Here is a 22,920-nt window from a genome sequence, read left to right as displayed (position 1 = left end):
ATTTGCCATAATGCTGTTTACGATGATGATGAGAAATACTGCATTCTGTCTGTGATGATTTTTCTCCTTGACTTCTTTTCGGTTTCTTTTTTGGGATTTTTGTCTCTCTAAAAGAGTATATCACCTTGTGGAGATGAGAAATAGATTGAGGTATGTGTATCGCCCACAATTTTCACTCTGGTTAGTGTAGTCTGAACAAGTGAGTAAAATTAAAAACAACAACAACAACAAAACATCACTTAGGCAAGTAATATACAGGTATTTCTTAACGGAGTATAAATGAAGAGTGACGTTAAAACTGTTGTTGGCTACGCAGCCAGTTTTTGTTTTGTTTTCTTGCTAGGATCAGGTAACAGTACTCCCTTTGCCCATATTAAGGATGAATATCTTGTCATTGCACTTAAGCCTTGTAAGTTGTGGGCGTTTATTCTGAGCCAGTCATCTGTAGTCATTGTCATGAGAGAAGGTGATTCATCCCATCTGATGCTAAGTATCCAAGAGTCTTATTATGCAAATGTATTCTGGAGAGGACGGCGGTTGATGATGTTCCTTCCCAGCCCAGTGCCGCAGTCTGCGGAGCCTCTCTATATCAGTGAAGTTGTTTTTGAGGCCACACACAGTGAACAGGGAAATTATCCAGGTTAAAAAACGGTAACTGGAAGGATTTTGGTCATTTGTGTTTGTTTTTAACTAGGTTCATTTCAGTGATTCATAGGGCCATTTATAACATGGCTGTAAGAATATTTGCCCGATAAATGGGGTCCTATTGTCACAGAAGAAGAAAGGCAGTGACGTGAAAAACTGGCTTTGTGTAATGAACTGCCTCCTGAAATACATGTGTACACTGGGACTGTCTGGTTTTATTAGGTGAGATGAATCCGCAATAGTTGTTTAACTATGTGTTAAGCAGGACATTAGCAGTATCATTATCACTGTAGTGTACACCTCTTGATGCTTGGTATAGCTTTATTAGACTGCAGAATAACTCAAGGTGAGATTTTCTCTGTTAGACATTAGAAACAAATTAGAAACTTCCATGTATATCGCCCAGTCCTTCCACTGAGGTCCTCATTACCAGTAGTGCTTATTGTGCTAGGGGTCTTTTCCAGTTTTACCTTCCTGGTGAACCATGAGGGTTATCTGTGTACTGGTAAGTATGTTGTCTGATGAGGTGGGCTGTTTTAATTTATATGTAACGATTATCCAAGTCCATACCAGGAAACCAGAAAAAGTATCCATGCAAATTATAACTTTCTCTTGAGTCTTATGTAAATCTGAAGAGAGGCTGACTCATATGAGCTTCTCTTGAGTGTCTCAGAGTAGTGTTTTTAACTAACTAGGTTAACTAACAGTTAATCTGTCAGAGTTGTAATAAGGCAGAGGCAATATATTTTGGGAGGCATGTTGAAAAGAAAACCAGTCTACCAGGATCCATTATAAATGTTATAAGGAAGCTAAAACTCATGTATCACATATGTACCACAGTTGTTCATCACAGGACCTCTTATCATATCGATGTACCACACTGCTGCAATAGGCCTTCCTGGTACATCTACAGAATATCTTCATGATACACAGTACTTTGGTTTAGATACAGAAGTCAGAGAAATGTGACTGCCACCAATAAGGTACCTTTTGATCAAGTAGCAGTGAAAGAGATGGAAAAAACTGTACTGAAACAATGCCAATGGCAATGAAAGCAATCAAAATGAGCTGTTACAGTACCTTTAATGTAAATTCTCTCTGGAATATGTTTCACATGTTTTATTTATTTTTATTATATTTCTTTTTATTTTCGTAGGCTGTGGAAACCAACCTTGCATCAAAGGATAGTCACTGGGTCTATGTAAATGAGGTAAGAAAGTCAAAAGAGACAACATAGCTTGTTGCATTCATTTGTCACCATCTTCTGTTTCATGTGTTTTAATACACCAAACTGAGTATACCCTTTTACCATTTTTGCTTTTTGAATGGTACAAAAGGTAAACTTTGGTGCTGTAGCTTGGCTGTCTCAACTGAGTTGGTGTAGGTTGAATACCAAAGGTAAAAATAAAGCTTCCAATATACATTGTAGCATCTGTGAGACTATTTTAACTTCATGTTGACCTCACCCTGATGTCTATTTTCTAAGCAGAGAATATCTCAAAATAAATCTCAAATAAATACATAAGTATCTGCCAGAATCTCACCCTTCACTGCTATGAAAGCCTGTACTCACATACCATGAAACGAAAGAGTTGCAAGTTTAGCTTGTTAAGAATACGCATTTACATAATATGCAGGTTTTCTCTAGTGCAGAATTGTGTTGGTGTTTTGGCTAACATCCAGGATAGCATGGATTTAAAATGTGAGATTTCCTCTTTGCAGCAAACGGTATCCTGTCCTGCTACTATGGTGATTTATTTTACCTTAGTACCATGATGCCCTAATGGGAATCAATGCAAACTCATATTTAAAAAGCTGTGGAAAGCTTGAAATGTTGTGCCGTGTATAATCATTTATAAATCACTGATTGTTCAAGATAAATGGCACAATTTTATATACTTTTGTTTTTAATATTGATTCATTAAAGGATAGCATAATATCTAATTTTAAAAGAGCTGTATTCACTGCTTTAGTTTTATAATTTAAATGCATAATCTCCAATTTAATAACCAATTCCTTTGTTAATTTCTCATTCCTTTCTTTGCACCTAGCTAATAATTTAGGATAGATTACTTTTAATAGTAACTGTAAATTGCACTGTGTGGCATTAGAAAAGCTCCGTAATTAAGGGGGTGGGGTGGGGAGAGACTGAAATCTCTGTTTGTAAAGGCTTTACAAATTTTTTCTAGGCCTTGTTACATTTATGTACCTCCTGATTTGTCAGCTGCAGTAATGGCCCATTACAAAATATCAGCAAGATGCCCAGATAGTCAATGTTTATATCCGCATAAAGATAACATAGTGCATATTTCCTTAAACATTTATTGGGAGGGAGTGTTTGTGAATTTGTTATTGCTGCTGTTATTGTTTTGATGTTAAAACTCACTTCATGAAGCCTGAATGTGTAACATCACAAATAAAAACCTACAGCACTCATGCACAAACGTGCATACATACATAGGCACACAGACACAAAAGGTGTCTGCTCTTATTTTGAGAACTTTAATTTTTCTCTGTTATGGCTACAGACTGGATGGGGAGGCAAAATTCAAATCTAAAGTACAAATTAATTTTTCACAAGAAAAAGAGCTCAATTTCCATGCAACCCAACAAAGTATAGGGAACTTACTATTACAGGCACAACATGCAATATAAATGAAATGTATTGACACTTATTAATACGCATACTTATAAATATGTCAACATGCAATTAAGTTCAAGTAAATGCATAAACTTTTTCAGCTTCCTGAACCCAGAGAAAATAAATCTCCACTAAAAGAGAAGGAAATTTAGATTACCCTTCCCCCTGTTGTTTTTTGTTTGTTTGCTTGTTTTAGGTCTTTGTATGCTTAGAGCTATTGTGAAAATAAAACACTTTACACATCCACAGGGGTGTATCTGTAAAAGGTTGGATTCCTTAGGGCTTGCTTTTTATTTAATAGCGTGCATTTCCCTACGCTAACAAGAAGTCAAACTGAGTATGTTGTCCACAAACGTTTCCAGCTAGTATCAATGAGGACTGCATGGTTACTTGATGGAAAATATGCTATTCCTTGACTGGGTGTGGTTAGGCACTGTGATTTGCAGAATGGAATTGACTTTAATTCCCAACAGCCAAATCAGCTCTTTTGATGCAGTTCCATCCCTAGCCTGCCAGGTGTAGTGCATTCTGTAAAATAATGCCAAATACATGTGATGAATACTGATCTTGAACACCCTCTCACTATCTGCTCTGTCTCCCACCTCTCATCAAGACCATGAAAACCTGAAATTCAGACTTATTTGGCTATAGTAAGAACAGCTTTTTAGTACAGTGTTATTTCTACAAGAATTGTATTATTAAATCTTACTTGAGTTAATCATACTTTAGTGTCTCTGCACTGATAACCAAATCTCTGTCCCATATGCCAGAACAGGAGTTAAATTTCAGAGTTTCAACTTATTTTATCACTTTAATTTTTTTATATAAGCAACATTACCAAGCTAACTTAAAACTGTATGTCTTGTAAGCTTATTACACTGCAAATGAACAAATGTGGACTATTAGAGTTGTATTCAAATTGCAGTGCTCTGCTGTCAAGAGCCTGCGTTTGTTAGTATCTAGTAACCTGAGTCTCTGCTGAGGTATCCATTCAGTTTGGATGCTACTGGTGGTGCAAAACAACTCAGTCATCTTTGGAAAAAGGATTGGAAGGCTGAAACATTTCTTGGCAAATTTTTCTGGATAGGAGAATACATAGAGACAGGTCTTTTCAGGGAACATCATGCTCTCCTATGTCCTCTTTGAAGTCATTATTTGCCTTTCTCCTCATCTTCCAATATGTCATAACAACCGTACTGTTTTAAAAATAAACTTTTGTAAAGCATGTCTACTTTTCTCATTTCAGACATTTTATATTTCAAACTTGCAGATCTATTGAAAGTAGTGAAGATACAAGGGGAAAAAAGAAATGTATTTCTAATCACCCTCCCTATTTTAGATTTTTTTTTTTCTTCCTCTTCACTTTTATTTAACTAGAAATACTGAATGATTCCTTGCATTCATTTACGTAGTGGCCGTATGTGAATTCTGGGTTAATCATGCCAAGTAGCTTTTCAGAAGCCAAAATATATGTGATTTTTAAAACATTCTCGGAAAGGCAAACAACTCTTGAGAGCAATGACTAGTCCATGCTTATTGGGAGTTGCCAATAGCCAGCAATTTTGACTCTAAGGAAAATCTTTTTGAACATATCTAGTGTTCTGCTGTTTCTGTGTTCTCTGTGCTGTTTATGCCTTGATGTGTTGGTGAAGTGACCTACTGGCTTTGATAGATGTGTGTTGTTTCTTCTTGTGGCATGATGCGGGACATTTCTAAGTGCTCCACAACGCTACCTTCCCCCACTACTTTTTTTTTTCCCCTGTCTTTTTTCTTGTTTTCATTTTCTATTTTATTTTTTTTCTGTTACATTTCTTTCTCTTTGGTGCCTGATATCAAGCATCTCTTCTGGTAACTTCTGACATTTTTTGTTCTCCCCTTCTCTTTTTTTTGCATGTTTAGAGAAGATGCTGTGCACTGCCCAGGGCATATGTCTGTGGGAGAAGCACAGCAGCAGTACTTTAAACTGAATTTGTATGTGGTTGTACAAGAAACAATTCTCTAGGAGTCTGCATCTGCTTTTTTTGTTAGCAGCGGTAGAAGGTCTGCGGGTATAAATACCACTAGAAACCATGTTTCCCATTCTGTCATACGTTTCATGGTTTAGAATTTTTCTCTGTTCCAAGGGGGAGAGAGAAGATGAAGGAAATTGTTCTGCAAAACTGAACTTTGGACAAATACATATATATATATATATATATATATATATATAAATTAAACACAGCGTTTTATTTCTTTATATCAATATATCTATTTCTAATTCCAGGTTTATTCATTCATATATATATATGAGTTCATTATTTCTATGTATAAACCAGTTAAATACACAAAAAAATCAACCATTCTTCATGGAAATGAAGTGGCTACTGAATGTAACTGTTCACTCAAATGGGTTGTTTTGCCATTATCAGATCCTTTCTTTCATCTTTTTCATCACTGTTCAAAATTTTCCTTGAAACGTATTAGACATGACAGGACAGAGCACAACATTACTAGTTGAGATTGGAGAGAACTTTTCCTGAAGGACAGGTAGGTGTGAAGAGAGGATGTGTAGTGTTGCGTGTCCTAACCACACATACTTGCTCTGAAGCAAAGGAGCAGTGGGAGTCAGGCTTGTTGAATACCTGTGCGGAAATACAAACAGATACTGGAGATGACTTCTGTGCATCTCTGACAGAAATGTCCAAGGGATTAGAAATAGTAATAATGGTGGATTTTAATTTCCCAGGTAGCTGAAAAAGTAATGCTGGAGCACAGACAAGACTTCACAGTTTCTTGTGATTGACAGTGTTATCCCTTCATATTTAAAAAGTTAAGGACAACAGTCAGTTCAGATTTCATTAAGGCTACCGAGAATAGGGATAATGGACTTCAGCTAAGAGGTTCTTCCACTTGACAAATTTAGGGAAGTACTAGGGCTTTTAGAAAGATAATATGATGAGTATGGGATGTCAGAAGAACTATGGAGTTCTGTGAAGAGAAGACATAATAAGATATTTTGGTTCAGTAAGGATATTTTTACAGATCTTGAAATCAAAGAGGTATTCTACAAAAAAGAGTGGGGAGAAAGGTGGATAACTGAGGAGGAATGTAAAGGCATAATAAACAAAATGATTACAAAATCAGATTGAGGAGCAAAATCAGATTGAGGAGCAAAAAAAATACCAGGGGTCAAAAAAAGCAACAAGAAAAGGTTGTATGTAGTAGAAGGTAAAGTGTAATGTGATTACTAGGGAAAAAAGCAAGTGAGACTTTAATGTTTTTATTGACATACTTGATTCTGGCTTTATGGAAAGTATTAATTGTAACCAGTCTGCTAAAAAACAAACAAACAAACAAAAAACAACACATGTTTTAGTAGTACCAATTTATTTAGATAAATCTGAGGCAGTCCACCAGATGAAATCCAATATTGTCCTGAGTACATTGGCTGTGGCTACAAAATAGCTAGTAAACGCCTGCTGCAGGAGCAACGTGGAATCATCATAGTTAATAAACAGAATATGAATCAATACTGTTGTGGTCTTGCAAAACAATCAAATCTAGTTCGTAGATATATTACTGGAAAAATCCTTTGTAAGATAAGGGAGGCAATTATTTTGCTCTGCTTGACATCAGTGTGGACTTGTTGGAACCATATTGCAAGTTCTGGGCAAGACACTTTAAAACAAAACAAGAGGATGCAGAACAATTTTGAAAATCCAGAGAGAACACCTAGCATGATGAGAGCTTGGTAAAATATGACCCATGAGGAAAGGCTGAAAGAATTATTTTTTTTCCTGTGAAACTCAGGAGATGAAACAAATGTATAGCAGCAGAACAGATAATTAAAAGAAGAATGTGATCACATGTTCATTCTGCAAAGATAAGGGAAATGCAATTTAATCTTCAGCAGTAAAAATTAGATAGGGTATTGGGAAATGATTTATAATCTAAACGTCGTAATGAATAGGAGAAACTTCCTCCATTACCTTCTTCCGTGTCATCATCTCTATCTTCATACCTTGTTCTATTTTTGTTGTTGTTCTTCTTCAGTTTTCAGCATCCTACTCACGTTATCTTAGTGTGCTAAATATTTTCAGATCTCAGTTTGGAAAGACAAAGACAAGTGTGTGAACACCACTGGGTATTACTTTTCAGATCTGCACCTTCTGTTCTAGGTTATTTGACATACCTTTTTTTAATATGTGTATGACAACGACAGTTTATACAAATAGTCACTGTATATGCTTCTGATCAAATAATTTATTTGATAACTTTGCTGACAGACATGAAATTTATGGGAATTGTGTCTCATGTTCATTTTTCAATCAGCAAGAAACTTTATCTCAAGCCTGCTATTGAGCAAGCCAGAGTGATTGTTTGATTACTTTTTGTTAGCCAAATCCACCTTTGGGGTAGCTCCAGAGATTTGACTTAGCCAGGGATGAATCTACCATTGTATTTCTAGATATCAGTTATTCGAAATGTATATTGTGATTGCACATACTTTTGATAGAAATATACATAGTAATGAATTGGTGACACCGTCAGTGCTATAAAAATAAATTTAATTGTAAGGTATAAAAAAATAAGTCAGAAAGCCAAAGGTTAGAGCTTGTACTTGACTACAGTTTTCATTTGTTGCTTTTCCATTGAACTGATTGTTGTTGGTCCAGATTAGCCCTCATCAGATCAGATGCAAAGGGGCCTTTGTTACTAACACAAAATAACCTATTATTATGCTGATTTTTTAGTGTTAGAATTACCACATCCTCTACCACGTGGAATAGCAAATGCTGAAATTCAAACAATATTCACTTCTAAATTCTCATCTGGAACTGTAGGGATTGTGGGAAGAACTGGTCGAAATTTCATGACATTAGTTCCTTACTGTGTAAATTATCAACTAATTACATGGAACTCGATATAAAAGGTATATACTGTGGGGAAAAAAAAATACTCCTAATAATCAATTAACTACCCATGTGTGTAGTTGTCATGGCAAGACACTTAGAGAAAGGAGGAGTTCTTTCTAATAGAGCAAAGCTTTGTTACTTTGCAAAAACTGTATCGTGCATTCTTCCATTGCATTTTTCTGTGAACCACCGTAAAGTTGCCAGAATTAAGCTTTGTAAAGGAGAAAGGAATCATAGTTTTGATTGCCCTGGTAGATGCACTAGCACAGTTCCCAACATTTGTCTGTGTTCCTGGGGACTACAAGGTGGATGATTCAATACAATTCAAGATATAGTTTAATGCTATGCAGGGTAGCTTGACTCTAAGGCTTAGTACGGCTTAATTCTTTATCACTAAGAAAAACATGTTCTGTTGTTTTTCATATTTAAAAACAAACAAAAATAAATCAAACAACTTATGCTACAGCACTTTAAGATGGATAGCAGAGAGGTAAGTTGTATTTGTAATTGCTCTTGCAAAATCAAAGATGCTTTTTTATTGTTAGCATATTCTAAGCCAACCCATCTTATTGTGCTAACCTGAGCTTAATAACTAGGGCTTTTCAAAAGCCTTATATCTTTATTTTGCTGCTTATGTACAGTGCTAACCATAAATACAAGTATTTAAGCATCGGTGATCAGTTTGTTGTTGATGAAAATCTGAAATATATAGCATAAGGCTAAAGGAATAAAGTAGTCTACAGATTCTAAATCCATAGGAAAGCAAAGTATTCAGTAGTTAGAAGATTAATGAAATTCATGTAAGCTTCAACTCCAAAATAAAACTAAAGTCTAAATAACATCCAGAAAAAAAAGATGCTTCTGTATATTTTCTATTTTCAATCCATGAAGAACATTGGAATGGAAAAGTTGGAGGCAGTGAGCACTGGCAAACTACTATATCAATTGCAACTGTAAAGTATTTGGATAAATTTGTCACAACTGTGCTGAAGAGCTGCACTCCTACTGTCAGAAGTCCTCGCAGTTGAGGATGAGAAGGGAGAAATGAAATAGGAAGAAAATGCCTTGTAATTTCTGCAGGAGTAGTAATAAAATGATTTGAAAACATAACAAGAGCACAGGTTTCATCAGTGGCAAGAAATCATAGGAACCTAGAGTGTTAAAAGGACTTGGGGAACTCTGCGCTGTGTTGAGATAATGTTACCCAAAAAGTTTGGGTAACCATATTCACTTGAATATGAGTCAAAGTTCAGACAACAGTTGACCTTATTCTTCCTTTCTGGGCTGTTGACGCATTCTGAATGATTCTGGTTATTCTGCTAGCACATGTATTGTAGAGCTCCATCAATTAAATAAAGCTTTCCCAAACTCAACCCAGGTGATAAGACAGAACCAAGTACAGATAAAGTTTCTGTTTTATTGATGCTTTTCCCCCTCCACTTCCAGAGCATTCGCTCAAAATGTGCTTCTGCTAATGCTTCACTGGACTTTTGCTCAATTTTCTCATGTCTGCTGTTTTATAGGTCTATTTTCACCACCCTGTCTGTAAGAGGCAGTTTGTTATATGAGAGATGAGAAAGTGTTCCATTGTCTCTGTCCTGGTGTGACGTATTTCTTGCTTTCCATTTCTACCCTGCAGCTCCATTGCTTCTGCCAATAGTTCTCTCTCCTTTTACCACATAGGACATGCCTAGTATTTCTGCAGTTATTCATCCCTTTTCTTTCAGAATCAAATGGCTTCTCAGTCATCATCTGGGCACTTCTTCTAGAGGAAAATAATGATATAGAGATCTCTATAAAATATTTTTCAAAGATTGAGAAAAATGAGCAGAGAATAGCATGGCAATTATCAAATAAAGTGTGTCTTAGCAAGCTACTTTATCTCTCTTTTTTTCCTGAAGGGTAGCATGTAGGAAGATGTTAGGTTATGCGTGATGAACAGTGTCTTCCTAATGCAGGGCTTGTAGAGTAATCTTGGGAAAACTTCTGACTTCAGAAGAAAAATCCCTTATGAATGCAGTGTTCTTCAATTTTATTTGGAATATCTTTTTCATTTTGGCTAGAAACGCCTATGTCATGCCCTCTGAGTGACCAACAGTCAGACCCACAGGGGTCTGCAAATAGTTATGGCTTCATTTTTACTTAGGTAGAACCGGGACTGTCTAGAATTCTACTCAATCTTTCTGTCTATACGGAAGTTAGTTCCAAATTTTCTTTTAGAGAGTCACTGCAAGTGATGATGCTGGTATTTATTCTGATAATAAGAAGATAAATATTTTATGCTTCTCTGTGCCTTATTTTGTTTGAATAAGGCAGAATTTTTAACAATACTTCAAAATGAAAGTAGGGCAAGCATTCTAAGATATGCATAATCTTTTAAAATGATACAAAAATGCACAGTTTAAAAAAAAAAAAGAATTAGAATACTAGAAAACTGGATTTTTTTTTTAAGATCTAGCAAATTACACATTTCAATGCAAAACTTAATAATTTACATGTCTAAATTTATTCCAATTTTATTCCAGTAATGTATATTTACTACTTGCCCACAGAAATCTTTTGAATGCTATCTATGGTACTACAGATTTTTTTCCCCCAAAATTTATAATTTTCTTATATGCCTGAAATATAGATGTGTGTGTGTGTGTGAAACTTGACTGCATATGCACCTGCATCCTGCTCAAAGTAATTTGTAGGGTTCAGAATTGACCTAATTCTCTTGCTGTTGAATTACATCGAAACAGTCTTAGTCAGTTAGGAGCAAGGTTAGATGAGTGTGTTGTTATGAGTTCTTTTGTCAGTGAAATACACATTAAAATCAATGGCAATTTATGTTTTGTCTAGCTTTAATAGCTGTCATTTTGCATGCTTTTTTTTTTTCTGAGATAATTACTTTTTATTATGGAATAATGTTTTCTTAAATCAGAGGATCTTTTACTGTATAGGCACTCACAATGATCTGAGACAGACTTCTGGGCACCCACTGAAGACTCCTTATAACTAGAAATAAAGCTAATTCAATGAAATTATAATCCTGTGGGGATTTTTAGGGGCATTGGGTTAAAGGAAAAGAAGTGAGCTAATGTCAAATGTGTGGGAGGACAATGAGGACAGAAGTTGGACAGGTGGTCATGCAGACTTGTATTAGAATGTTTTCTGTGATATGAAAAATGTCCATGACTTAAAGTATTAACCTGTATATATATGTGTGTGTGTATGTGTCTGTTCATGTGGGATACAGGGAAGCCAGAGTAATATTAAGGTTGAATAAATCTATCTACAGAGTGAGCTGTCAAAAATGTCTTAAAAACTGCTTATTGTGGAGGATGTTTTCTGAATTTTCAACTAGTGAACAAGCGTCCATTTATAGATGTATGTAATGCATTGAGAGGAGCAAGAATAATCTAACAAATAGCGTTGATCCGAATGCAAAAATTCTGTGTATATCTGCAGCTTTGTCTCCATGAGCATCCTTGTCCTCATTGCCATTCAGTTTAATCCTCCAGCTTTCTCAGGGATATTCTTTCTGGAATTCTCTTTTTGTTCTTTAAATTATTAATGTCATTAAAATTTATATTATTCTGTCATTACCTCTAAGAAAATAGAGATTGTAATGTGAAACATAATTGTCTCATTTTGCAATTTCTGTTATGATAGTTGGGCACAACTAGGGCAGATTTAAATATTCCCCTGAGCAATATGGATAGGTATTAAGAACTAACTGAAGTTCTTTTTGTGCAGATAAATAAATAGATAAATGAATTCCCCCAAATGACCAATGTATGTTAGCAAATAGATAAATTAATGCTACAAATTCTTGAAGAGTGAACTTTGCCATTAATATGTCACATTAACAGAAAATAGTGTTTAAAGGAATACCTTTTCAATGTTGAGTTGGGTGGTGAGAACTACTAATTTTACAGATTTACACTTATGTATGCCTACCAAACTATTTAAGTGTTCCCTAAATTATTTGGACTATCCAAATTCTTTCCCTTAATGAAGGGAAAATACAGCATAAGGACACATATATGAGAACATCCTTTATTCCTGGGAAAAGTGCTCTCTCTCCATCCTCATTCAAGAAATACAATATTTACAGGCCTGACTGCAAATTGCTATTTGAGGTGCAGGGCAATTTTTCTTCCTTAAAACATCCCAGAGCCAAGCAAATGACACCATCTGTATTAAGTAAGGATTTACCCCTGTTGAAGTAGTAACATCATGGGTTCACTAAAGTCTGAAAGTGGGCATTTAATATGGAATTTGGTGAGGAGAGCTTGCATGGCCAAACCAATTCATAAGTACTATTTAGAATGCAGCGTTCACACCTAGTACAGAAAGTAATTAGTGTGCTGTCTTGTGATGTGTAACGATCCATGACCACGATTGGAAAATTGGGGTACATTTGTTTGGAAAAAAAGCTCTAGGATGGTATTAAATGAATTGCTTAGTTATCAGTTTCACGTTGTGAAGAGAATTTTCCTATGATGAACAGGAAAGAAAATGTGTAACTTTTAAACAAATAACTAGAGGAGTAGAGTTTAATTATAAGATCAGCATGAAATGTTTTTTCCTCTGTGACTTAGAACTATTTATTGAATATATGCTGTTACCCTGATGGATATAAATGTACAAGCCAACTTCACATATATTTATTTCTTCTTTCTTGGATTGTAGGCTTTTTTTTTTTTCTCTGTATTTATCACAGTCAGAACACAGGTGACCTTTCTACATGTGACATTCAAAATTTCACGTGCTTCTAAGCCAGAACTGTGGTTTTCCTAGAAATGAGCCCTTGGGGCCTACCGACGCCATGCAAGGCAAAGGGCTGCAGCCACGCCACTAGGCCAGGGAAGCACAGCCGGGCCGCTCTGGTGAAGGACGGTGGTCACCTGCCCCCCTCCGCATTTGAGGCACTCAGCCTCACTGTCCTGCTTGTGGAGCCACCCCAGGTGCCCCACTTTGTTTTGTAGGTGCCCCTACAGCCACGTGGCTGTACCACCACCCTGGCTGGAGTCAGCCTGTGGTAGGCCTAGAAAGGCCTACCTGTTTTCTTCTTTGACCGTACAGTGACTAGGCTCTCCCATACATGTGGCATGAGTTGAACTGAAGTTTTGGATGATTCATGGTCTTTTTCTCAAAAGATATCTCCTGATTCCAGTCAGTCTGAGTTTGCCAGTCAAGGGATGCAACCTAGAGGGTTATAAGTTAAGGGTATCCCACAAACCTGTTTCCCCCTCAGACCGCAGTGGCAGAAACTTAGACATCTTTTGTGGCATTAACACCCTCAGCCCCAGAGAAGAAGAATCGAAGGCCGCTCTCTGAAGGACTCTACTAGAGCTCAAGGGTCTCCTGTGGTGACCCCCTGCGAGGCAACAGGTGCAGCCCTGAATTTTCTATTAATACTCAAAATCTTTGGCTTCTTTTAGAATATATTTATTTCTGTTTTCACTCAGCACCAGTTGATCTGTCATTAATACAATGAATTTCACCCTCTACAAAGTTAGAAATTCATGTTCCTAAAAAATGATGGGAAATCAGCAAAGAAAAACTAAATTGAGCCAAAGTTACAATACTAGTCGACCGTAACAAGTAATTATAACAACCCCATGGTCATTTCACTCACAGCTTGACAGAGAAAATGGCAAGAAAAGAAAATATTTTTTCTTGAATGTTAAAAGTACAGAGTCAAGTTCACTTCTGCTGATAGCACATTGCAAGGTGTGGGCTGTGGTGACAAAACGGACAAGTACAGCAATACAAATTGTTGGCAGCCCTCTGAAAGAGGCCGTGTGTGACCTTGGCAGCGGGGTGGCCCAGATCTGCAGATTGCAGACAACCTGTGCTTGAGATGGGCTGATGTGACTTGCAAAGCTGCTGGTGGCAGTGGTATGGAGCTCGGATATCAAGCCGTTCCCTGAGAAGGGTGCGCCTGAGGGAATGAATGCAGTCTGGTGCAACCGCCTGTCATTTCCCATGGTGAGCTCCTGGTAGGAAATAGCCATCACAAGCTGTACCACTGTTATGATTTCAGGATCAGCTAAGACCATGATTTTCAAACTATTTGTTCCTAAGGTAAAAATAGAGGGTTTGTTTAGATACAAAATACATAAATGCATGTGGTTGAGTTGGCTTCAATTGCAACGTAAGGGCAGTCAGTAGATGCAGGATCTGTCCACGACCTTGAGGTTTCCTCATATCTTTCTATGATTCTGTGGACAAAAAATTACTACAGATCATACAAAATGAGGGCTGCAAAGATGGTGAAAGGTCTAGAGAGCAAGACGTATGAGGAGCAGCTGAGGTCCCTTGGTTTGTTCAGCACAGAGCAGAGCAGGCTGAGGGGAGGCCTCATGGCGACCTGCAGCTCCTTCACGAGGGGAGCAGAAGGACGGGCGCTGAGCTCTGCCCTCTGGGGACAGTGACAGGATCTAAGGGAATGGCATGGAGCTGGGACAGGGAAAGGTCAGGCTGGATATCAGGAAAAGGTTCTTCACCGAGAGGGTGGTCGGGCACTGGGACAGGCTCTGCGGGGAAGCCATCACTGCACCAAGCCTGTCAGAGTTCAAGAAGTGTTTGGGCAAGGCTCTCACATGTATGGTCTGATTCTGGGTGGTCCTGTGTGAACCAGGAGTTGGACTTGATGGTCCTTTTGAGTCCTTTCCAACTCAGGGTATTCTATGATTCTATTTATCCCACATTATTCTGTATGCAGAAATTCACATTCATATATGTGTCAATCCCTACTATAAAGTTTCACATATTTTTGATTTCATAATGTAGATAACCTCAAAAGTCTTCCCTGAGTCATTATTATAAGGATTAGTCTGCATAATTTACTCTTTTTATGGGAAAAGTACTTTCTTGTAACATTCTCAGATGTAGGGGCCCTGTTTTCTAAAGATGGTAATGTTTTCTATTTGTTGTTTTGGTCTGAGTATGTAGTGAGGTTCTATTCTGTTAAACTAACATTTTTTCTGTATACATTTTGTTTGAAGGCTTTTCTTGTTTTTTACTTAGAAACCTATTGAGACCATCTTGGTGCTTCTCTGTGAGGAACTACCTCCACAATATGTTAGTATTGCCAAAGTAGATGGTACTGTGTTAAGCTGTTTTCTTTTGTTTCAGATGATTAATTTAAAAAGTGCTGTTATTAAACACAAAATATGAACATTTGTCCTAGAAAACACATGCATCTGTAACTTGTTTTCTTCCACTGTCCATTTAAAAACATTTATCAAATAATGAAAGATAAATATAAAATGTCTAGGCAGGTATATATTTTTAAAAGTCTGTGTCTCCATTCACAGGAAATCACCGATAATGAAATATTAGAGTTGGTACATAGTGCTCTGGGGAGGATGACAGTTATCCGGCAAATTTTCCCGCTCTCAAGAGACAACAATCAGAGGTGCATGAGGAACAATCACCGAATATCTTCACTGCTGTGCGATCCACAAGAAGGCTATCTTCAAATGCTGCAGGTCAGTAGCTGTGCCCAGCAGAGAAGTCCATTTTAGGAATTTGACATGAGATAGTTTTCTGTGACTGAATTACCTCAGAGGGAGAATAAAATTAATGCAGACAAATCTGTGCATATAACTTTTGATCAGCTTTTCCTGACTTAATTCTTTATTTCCCAGAAACGAGTGCCTTAGATACGATCTTATGTCCATTAAATACTAGAAAGCAGTTGCACTAACTCAGAGGTCGTTTTGGATATAAAAAAGAAAAGAAAGAAAGAAACAAAGAAAAAGTTGTGCCGTTATAGTATTGTGGTATCACTATTTATCATATTTATGCCTATTAGACATCTGATGTGAAAGAGTTAATCTGGGAGGATAACAACTTTGATCGATATTAGACTGTGGAGCATTTCATATTTAGTTAAATGGACTGAATCCAGCTGATGTGTTCAATCTGTCCCGTTTCAATAGTCTCAGAAGTCTCTCACAGCTGATGGTTGTTTGAGCATGTGAAATAGGCACTGCTAGTTTGAGTTCCAGATTTTGGTAATAGATTTGACTCTGGTGCAGGCAATATGTCAAGATTTCTTGGTAATTTATCCCAGTTATCAAAATTTTTCTCGCATTAATTTCAGCTTAAACATAGTTTTAGTAGCTATTTCCAATGATAGTGCAAGAATTTTGAATCAGGTCTTAGGCTTTTGATAGGACTCTCTGTGTTTCTAGTTTACTTTAGTTATGGCTAAGAATTTCATCTGTAGTACTTTTGAAGCTGCTGGATAAAACTGAAAACTTTAGTAAGATTGAGTGTACAAGCTTGGTGACAGCCTTTTTGTTGTAAATTTGATCTTAACCCAAGATGGTGTGAGTATACAAAGGTCAAACCTGTGAGTTGGGAAGAATGGGTACTGTGTGTGAGGGTGAGTCTATTTAGGGCTTGGTTAGGCTGTGGGGAAGGGGCTGTCTGCAGTCTGGGCTTCTGCAGCATGGTCAGGAAAAGGGCTCTTCCCAGGGGTTAACTCACTCTCTGGCTTGGAAGAGCTTCTGCAGAGCGAGGTGTGAGGCTTACAGGAAACCAGGAGAGGAAGGGAGATTCCCAGGAAGAGAGATGCGTAGGGAGAAGTTTTTCTAAGGAACATGGATGCAGATGTGTGTCGTATTTGTTCGGGCCCTACTAAAAAAGGTTTTAGCTGTAGGAACTGAAACCTTCAAGGAAGGGGTATGGGTATTTCCTCCTTAAAGAGAACCTCTACCTGACTCAGATCAGAGTGGGTTTGGGGGGCAGACTTTGGGAAATGCCCATAACATGCACTGTCTCTCTGAGCACTGGTCTGCTCTTTCTGTGTAGGGAAAGTCTGTGCTTATCTTGGTATTAGAAAGACATTTTTGATCTTTGTTAGCAACTTTGAGGTATACTGTAATGAGAACAAAGGCCACTCGTTTCAGAGGATCAAAGCAATTTCCAGCATGTTGAAAAAATTATCTATCCTGCACCAACAAATCACTCATTGGGGAACAATCTTGCATTATGACAGGATTCTGAGTATTTCTGTCTATGCTGGTTTATGCATAATGTAATTCAGAGACTCATATGAAGGGCTGGCAGACACCTCTCTGAGGAAGTTATTTGCTAAACCAGTAATTGGTTTGCTAGCATGAATAGCCTCACACCCTGTTACTGAAGTTCACTGACAAAGGACTCTTTAGGAATCTAAATACCCTTCCTACTGCTTCACAAGTGTGGGTTTTGAGAAGCAAAACATCTTCAGCATTCAGATTTTCTGTCCTTCAGAAATATTATACTACTTTAGAAACAGTTATTAAGAGAATGGAACAGTAATGTTATTCTTTACCCATTAGTTCCTTCTCAAGGAACTTAGAAACAAGAAAGAGGTGCACAGAGGTGCACAGGTGTATAGTTAGTGTTGTGGAACTTGATTCCATAACTTTCATGTCCAGCTACACTGAAAAGGAATACTAAGAAAAATGAAGGGCACTGTTCACTGTTACCAGTCTCTCAGATTAACCACACTCAGTAATCCTGTGTTATTTTTAAGTTTCTACAAGTTGAATATAGGATGTTTTTGTCATATGCTGTTATATCTGAAGCATATCTGCATTTTTTCATAGGCTTTGCCAAAACATCTTATGTAACACCTTGTGGGCATAGAGCTCATATTCATTTCTAAGTATGACTGGCATATTATTAATGGTCCTGCAATTCAGGTACTTCCAATCTTCTGTTTCCCTTTTCTTGCTTAAAAAATAGTTCTGACCTTTTGCCGTAAAGAAGTACATCACTAAATTACCTGTTACCAGAGGCTGCAGTAGCTCCTAGCTCTGTGTCAGGCTGCATGAATCCACCAGAGGCATTGACCGCCTGCTGGCACTGAGTCCTTGCATTGCTTTGAAGTAGTTTGATTAACACCACAGTTTGGAAATCCCTGGCTCATGCTCCCTTGGGCAATTTCATATTAATAATTCTTTGTTGTCAAGGTTACTTACCAGCTATTGTTGGTTAATTATTTATTTAATGACTTTGAAGAAGAATAAGCTAATCTCTGTCAGCCTCTAGCTGTAAGATTTTATAGGGGAGAATTTGGCATTTTTTAACAAGCTAGTAAAGAAAGAAACATTTACATCATGGATTATTAACTTTGTTCTGGCTAAATTAATGAAAATCTTTTTGGCATGGTTTTGTTCTCAGTGTCTTTACTACCATATCCTGGAAAGTTGTTTTTCAGTGGGTGATCATCCCAGTTTGGCATTCTGACAAGGCTTTTAAAGATCAGGCTGTTCTGCAAGCTCATCCAAAAACTCATCTGTTCTGAATGTTCTGTGGAAATCCAATCTTACTCCATCAACCCACTTGTCAAAATTTTGCTCATACCCTTATTTCTTGCACATATAATATGCCCAGCTGAGTTGCTGCTTCAACTGGAGAAAAGTATTTATAAGGTTTTCTGTCTCGGTCATTTTATTTGAATTCACAAGACTATATTAATCTCTGTCTTATTCTTCATATATGTTTTCTGTGTCCATCTCTTCTACTTTTTATTAAGCGTAGCACTTGTTGTCTTCCACTGATGATGTGTATCCTGTGGTTTGGGCCATCAGCATTGTCAGTATCGCCTTATCTGCAGAAAGAATACTGAGGCATGTTGGGATTTAAAGTCAAATCCAGTTAATCCTATATGCCTTGTAAGTATGTATTCCTATGTGGCATTTGAATGGTGTTTAGCAAGATTACCACTATTAAACTGTTTAGATGATTTCAGAAATAGTTTTACACATTCAATTTTAAGAATTTTAATGCATGATCTATTTCTTCTTTTCAAACTCTTCCTTTTTAAATATTAGCTTTGAAGCTTGTCTACAGACTTAATTTTTGACGAAGATATTTTTTCTTTCTTCAGATCATTCAAGATGTGTTCAGTTATAAGATAAAAATGTTTTTCTGGTTAGGTTTTTAAAGAAATATTTCTCTTTAGAAATGTGATTTCCTTTACAGTTTCCTTCTTCCCTTATTTACTATTTAGACAGTTGATAAATTCAATCTATGTGAGAGCCTGTCTATATTAAAACATATTACAGGGACGCAGGATATCTGGAGTTATTTAGCATGGTCTGAATATATAGTAAGATTAGAAAAGCGAAAAGAAGAAAACTCCATCAAACTGTGTCACAAAAATAATAGTTATTCCTCAAAGGATTCAGAGTTCCACTTCTCTGTTGAAGAACTATTCCAGGCATTGCTTTGACATATTCAAAGAGAAGATGTTAAGAAGTGTGAGAGGGTATTCCTTGAAACATCTGCTCTTCTTTCCATGTGAAAACTTCATCCGCTGAAGATTTGACCATCAGACAACTTTGTAGGCATCTCTTAGCAGCTGTTTCTTTAGAGCTACATTTTTGTTTATGAACTATCTTTCTTTCAGGAATTGCTGCAATGTAACCACTATGCATGGAGGTGGCTTTTTTTTTTTTTTTTTTTTTTTCTCAGAAGCATTTGGCTTCATAAACTTAAGGGCCTGATCCTGCAATTTTATCCAACTAAACAGCCTGACTGTCATTTGACCTATTTATACTGCTGTTATCACACAACTGTTAAGTGCTACTGGGAGCAATAAATATTGATTGAGCCATATTAAAAAAATATACTTTCTGTCATAAAGGATTAATAAGCCCCATTTTTCTTTTCATTATAAACATATATTTGCATGCCTCTTTAACAAAGCAATTTCGGACTATTGGCCAGATGTTCAATCACAGTGGAAGCTGTTTTCTTAGCACTACATGAATGAAAATTAGTCTTGAACTGACTTCAGCACCCATTGCATGGGATATCTTTCTCTCAAACCCTATAGCATGTCTTTAGGTGTGTTAGCAGAAGTATGGGCTTAAAAAAATAATAATAAAAAAAAACTGATGCCCTCTGACCAAGTGCAATTTTGTGGCAGCCTGGAGGTTTGAACCTGTGGTGGTTTTACCCTGCTGGGCAGCTAACTCCACATAGCCACTCCCTCACTCTCCGTCCTCAAAGGAAGAAGAAATTACTATGTTTTCCAAGCTCAAGGGTAGAGATAAGAACAGGGAGATCACTCACCAATTACCGTCATGGGCAGAACAAACTCAGTGTAGGGTGATTAATATAATTTATTGACTATCACTGGCAGACTAGAACAGTAAGAAATTAAAAGCAAACTAGGAACGCCTTCCCGTCATCCACTCTCTTCTATCTCCTCCCCCTGAGCGACACAAGGGAACCCCTAATTATTTATATATGACAGAGGGTAAAATTATCATCTTACACTCTATTTTTCCAATTCCAGTATTACCTCCTGTCCTGCTGTCTGACTCTGTTATTCTCAGTATGCTTTATCAAGTGTCTCCTTGGACAGTGAGTGTTGGCTGTGCCAAATTCTTGAGATGTCTGGTGAACAAAGCCAATGTCCTTCAGCTGACAAGTTTGAGCTTTACACTGTAATCCAGGCCTTATTGCTAACATGTTGCTAGAAAACATATTGAGTATGAAAACACACGATTAAGAGAAATACTCATAAGAGCTAGCTGAAGGACAGTGAACATTTAGAAAATAGAAACTGTATGTAAGGAGAAGAGTGGTGTGAGATAGGTAACCAGTAAAAAGAGGGGAAAATTGAAAAAGAAGTAAAGAATGTTTTTTTTTTTTTTTCTTTTTTAAGGGAAAATTTCTGGTAGTGTAGGCTTCCAAAGAAATCTTCAGAAACCCCATTGTTTGACACACTTAAAACTAAACAAAACTGGACAAGTCACTAAATAATATACCAGTTAATTTCCTTAACATTGTAGGGCTTGACTAAATATACTTCTATGGTCTGTTTTTCTGTTGTTTCATGAAAATTTTATTCAGGTTTTTGTTTGCCTCAGTGATAATAAATAGCCCTTTGGAAGTTTAAAGCTGACATTTGAGTCTTTAATGAAAGTTTGCTTTTTGACACTGTTTTTCTCATGAATGCCAGACTGCTGGCTGTGATTTTGTTCCCCATGAGCAGCAAAGCATGTATTTAAAACATAGACATTCACACAAAGTCTACAATGGGCTCTGCAAACTAATTTAAGAAAACAAAATGGGTCAAGTTGTTAGTGTCTCTGTCCTAATAATATCCTTGTAAGCGTGCTGTTATAAGTAAACAAACTGTTGATCTTCACTACTCCTAGAAAGATGCATCCTGTCATTAGTGACACGAGTGCCTAACTGTGGTTGTCAGTACTTGAACTCTGAAAGCTGAAACACAGTTTTAGTGCGTGCTGGTGTGTGCATACGCAAACACAATGATATCACTCCCCAGGCAGCGAGCATTTCTGCTGCTGGCAAGCTGTGCTCAGTCTGAGCTCATCTTCCATCTGCTTCATCCTTGGAACTGACTGCTGTGGCCACTCACAGGGTGATTTTGGCAGCAGCAGGGTACAGATGCAGAGTTTGGGAATAAGTTTTTGAAGCAGTGGCATCTGGGTGCCTGCTTGTCTTCCCAGCTGATTTCTTCAGTGGTCTCATCTGGCTGGAATTCTGTCTCTGCTAGCAACTCAGAAGTTGGGGTCACTCTTTGTGGCTTGCTGTTCTTCCCAGAAGAGCACTTGTCTATGATTAGTTCTTCTGAACGAGCTAAAAGCAATCTTCATATTTAACTTTAAATTCGCTCTGGAAAATCTCACAGAATTCACATGGAAACCTCTTTAAAATCACATTTAGTAATGTAAATAGGAAAAGATTTCCATTCTCATATTGAAAATTTCTGCTCTGTTCAACTAGTTCATGGCACCTTTTTCTTCATTGTGAAATAAAGGTTCCCAAGAGGATCCAAAATGTTCCTGAAATAATTTCTAGAATATATAGCAGAACATACCAAAAGTTACTCACGTACAGTGCAAACTCTGTAATATATTTGTAAAACAGTCAACATCATTCTTATAGCAGATAGGTCAGAAAGCATTTAGTAATACTACATCTAGCTCTTACAACTCTCATCAGTCAAGTGAAGGAGGAACTGAAAATTACGGTTTCTTTCTCCAAACAGGACAGAAATGAAACACTTTGTTCTACTCTAGGAATTTTTGTTTTATCAAGGGGCATCCCTGCAGGCAGATCATGTCTGTTCCTCCTCTGTTCCCCCTGAGAATATATAAGTAAGGGAAATAAGAAACGCTACAGAGCTTGGAAAACCCAAAGGAGTCAAGTCCATGGACTTATTTTTTCTTCTCCCTTGGTTTGCTATCAATTCCGAATAGCTATTTGAAAACTGATTTTCAAATATACTGTTCTGTTATGTCTCAGACAGCACTGGTGGAAACCAGGTATAGCTGATCCCTTGGTTGTCTCACAAATTCCTTCATGGGTCATTTTTGTATGCAGGCGGGGTTTGATAACTAAAAATTGAAATATGTGTGCACTTGCAGTAACAACTGTATACAGGCTTTGTCCAATCACCCCTTTTTCATTTTGCAACATCACTATTCTGGAGGTTGTAGCAAACTTGTGATTTTATGGAGAGGTTTTGTGGAAGACATTTTTCTTCTAAAATAGTCTTCTAGTCTGGAGAAGAGAAGGCTGAGAGGCAACCTCATTGCTCTCTGCAACTCCCTGAGGAAGGAAAGCACAGAAGGAGGTGCTGGTCTCTGCTCCCTGGTCACTGATGGCAAAGCTGCAGTAGGGGAGGCTCAGACTGAACATTAGGAAAAATTTCTTTACCACGAAGGTCGTTAAACACTGGTACAGGCTTCCCAGCGAGAT

General features: G+C 37.3%; 1 protein-coding gene across 9 annotated transcripts in view; it reads left to right on the top strand.

Annotated features, from left to right (window-relative positions):
• The window catches only part of GRID1 (glutamate ionotropic receptor delta type subunit 1), a 534,616-nt gene that overhangs the window by 407,128 nt on the left and 104,568 nt on the right, over positions 1-22,920 (top strand). For 7 of the 9 annotated variants that reach the window (XM_050711998.1, XM_035538088.2, XM_035538100.2 and 4 more), the window contains 3 exons: positions 1,802-1,855; positions 15,205-15,258; positions 15,495-15,668. In XM_050711998.1, coding sequence (XP_050567955.1) covers positions 1,802-1,855; positions 15,205-15,258; positions 15,495-15,668 — 282 coding nt within the window. The remainder of the gene's footprint in view (positions 1-1,801; positions 1,856-15,204; positions 15,259-15,494; positions 15,669-22,920) is intronic. The other 2 variants (XM_035538109.2, XM_035538094.2) reach the window with 1 other exon arrangement.

The sequence above is a fragment of the Cygnus atratus genome, chromosome 7, assembly GCF_013377495.2.
Source record: "Cygnus atratus isolate AKBS03 ecotype Queensland, Australia chromosome 7, CAtr_DNAZoo_HiC_assembly, whole genome shotgun sequence".
NCBI classification, from domain to species: domain Eukaryota; kingdom Metazoa; phylum Chordata; class Aves; order Anseriformes; family Anatidae; genus Cygnus; species Cygnus atratus.
Note: the sequence above shows the minus strand (reverse complement) of the source record. Positions and strands in the feature narration are given on the sequence as shown.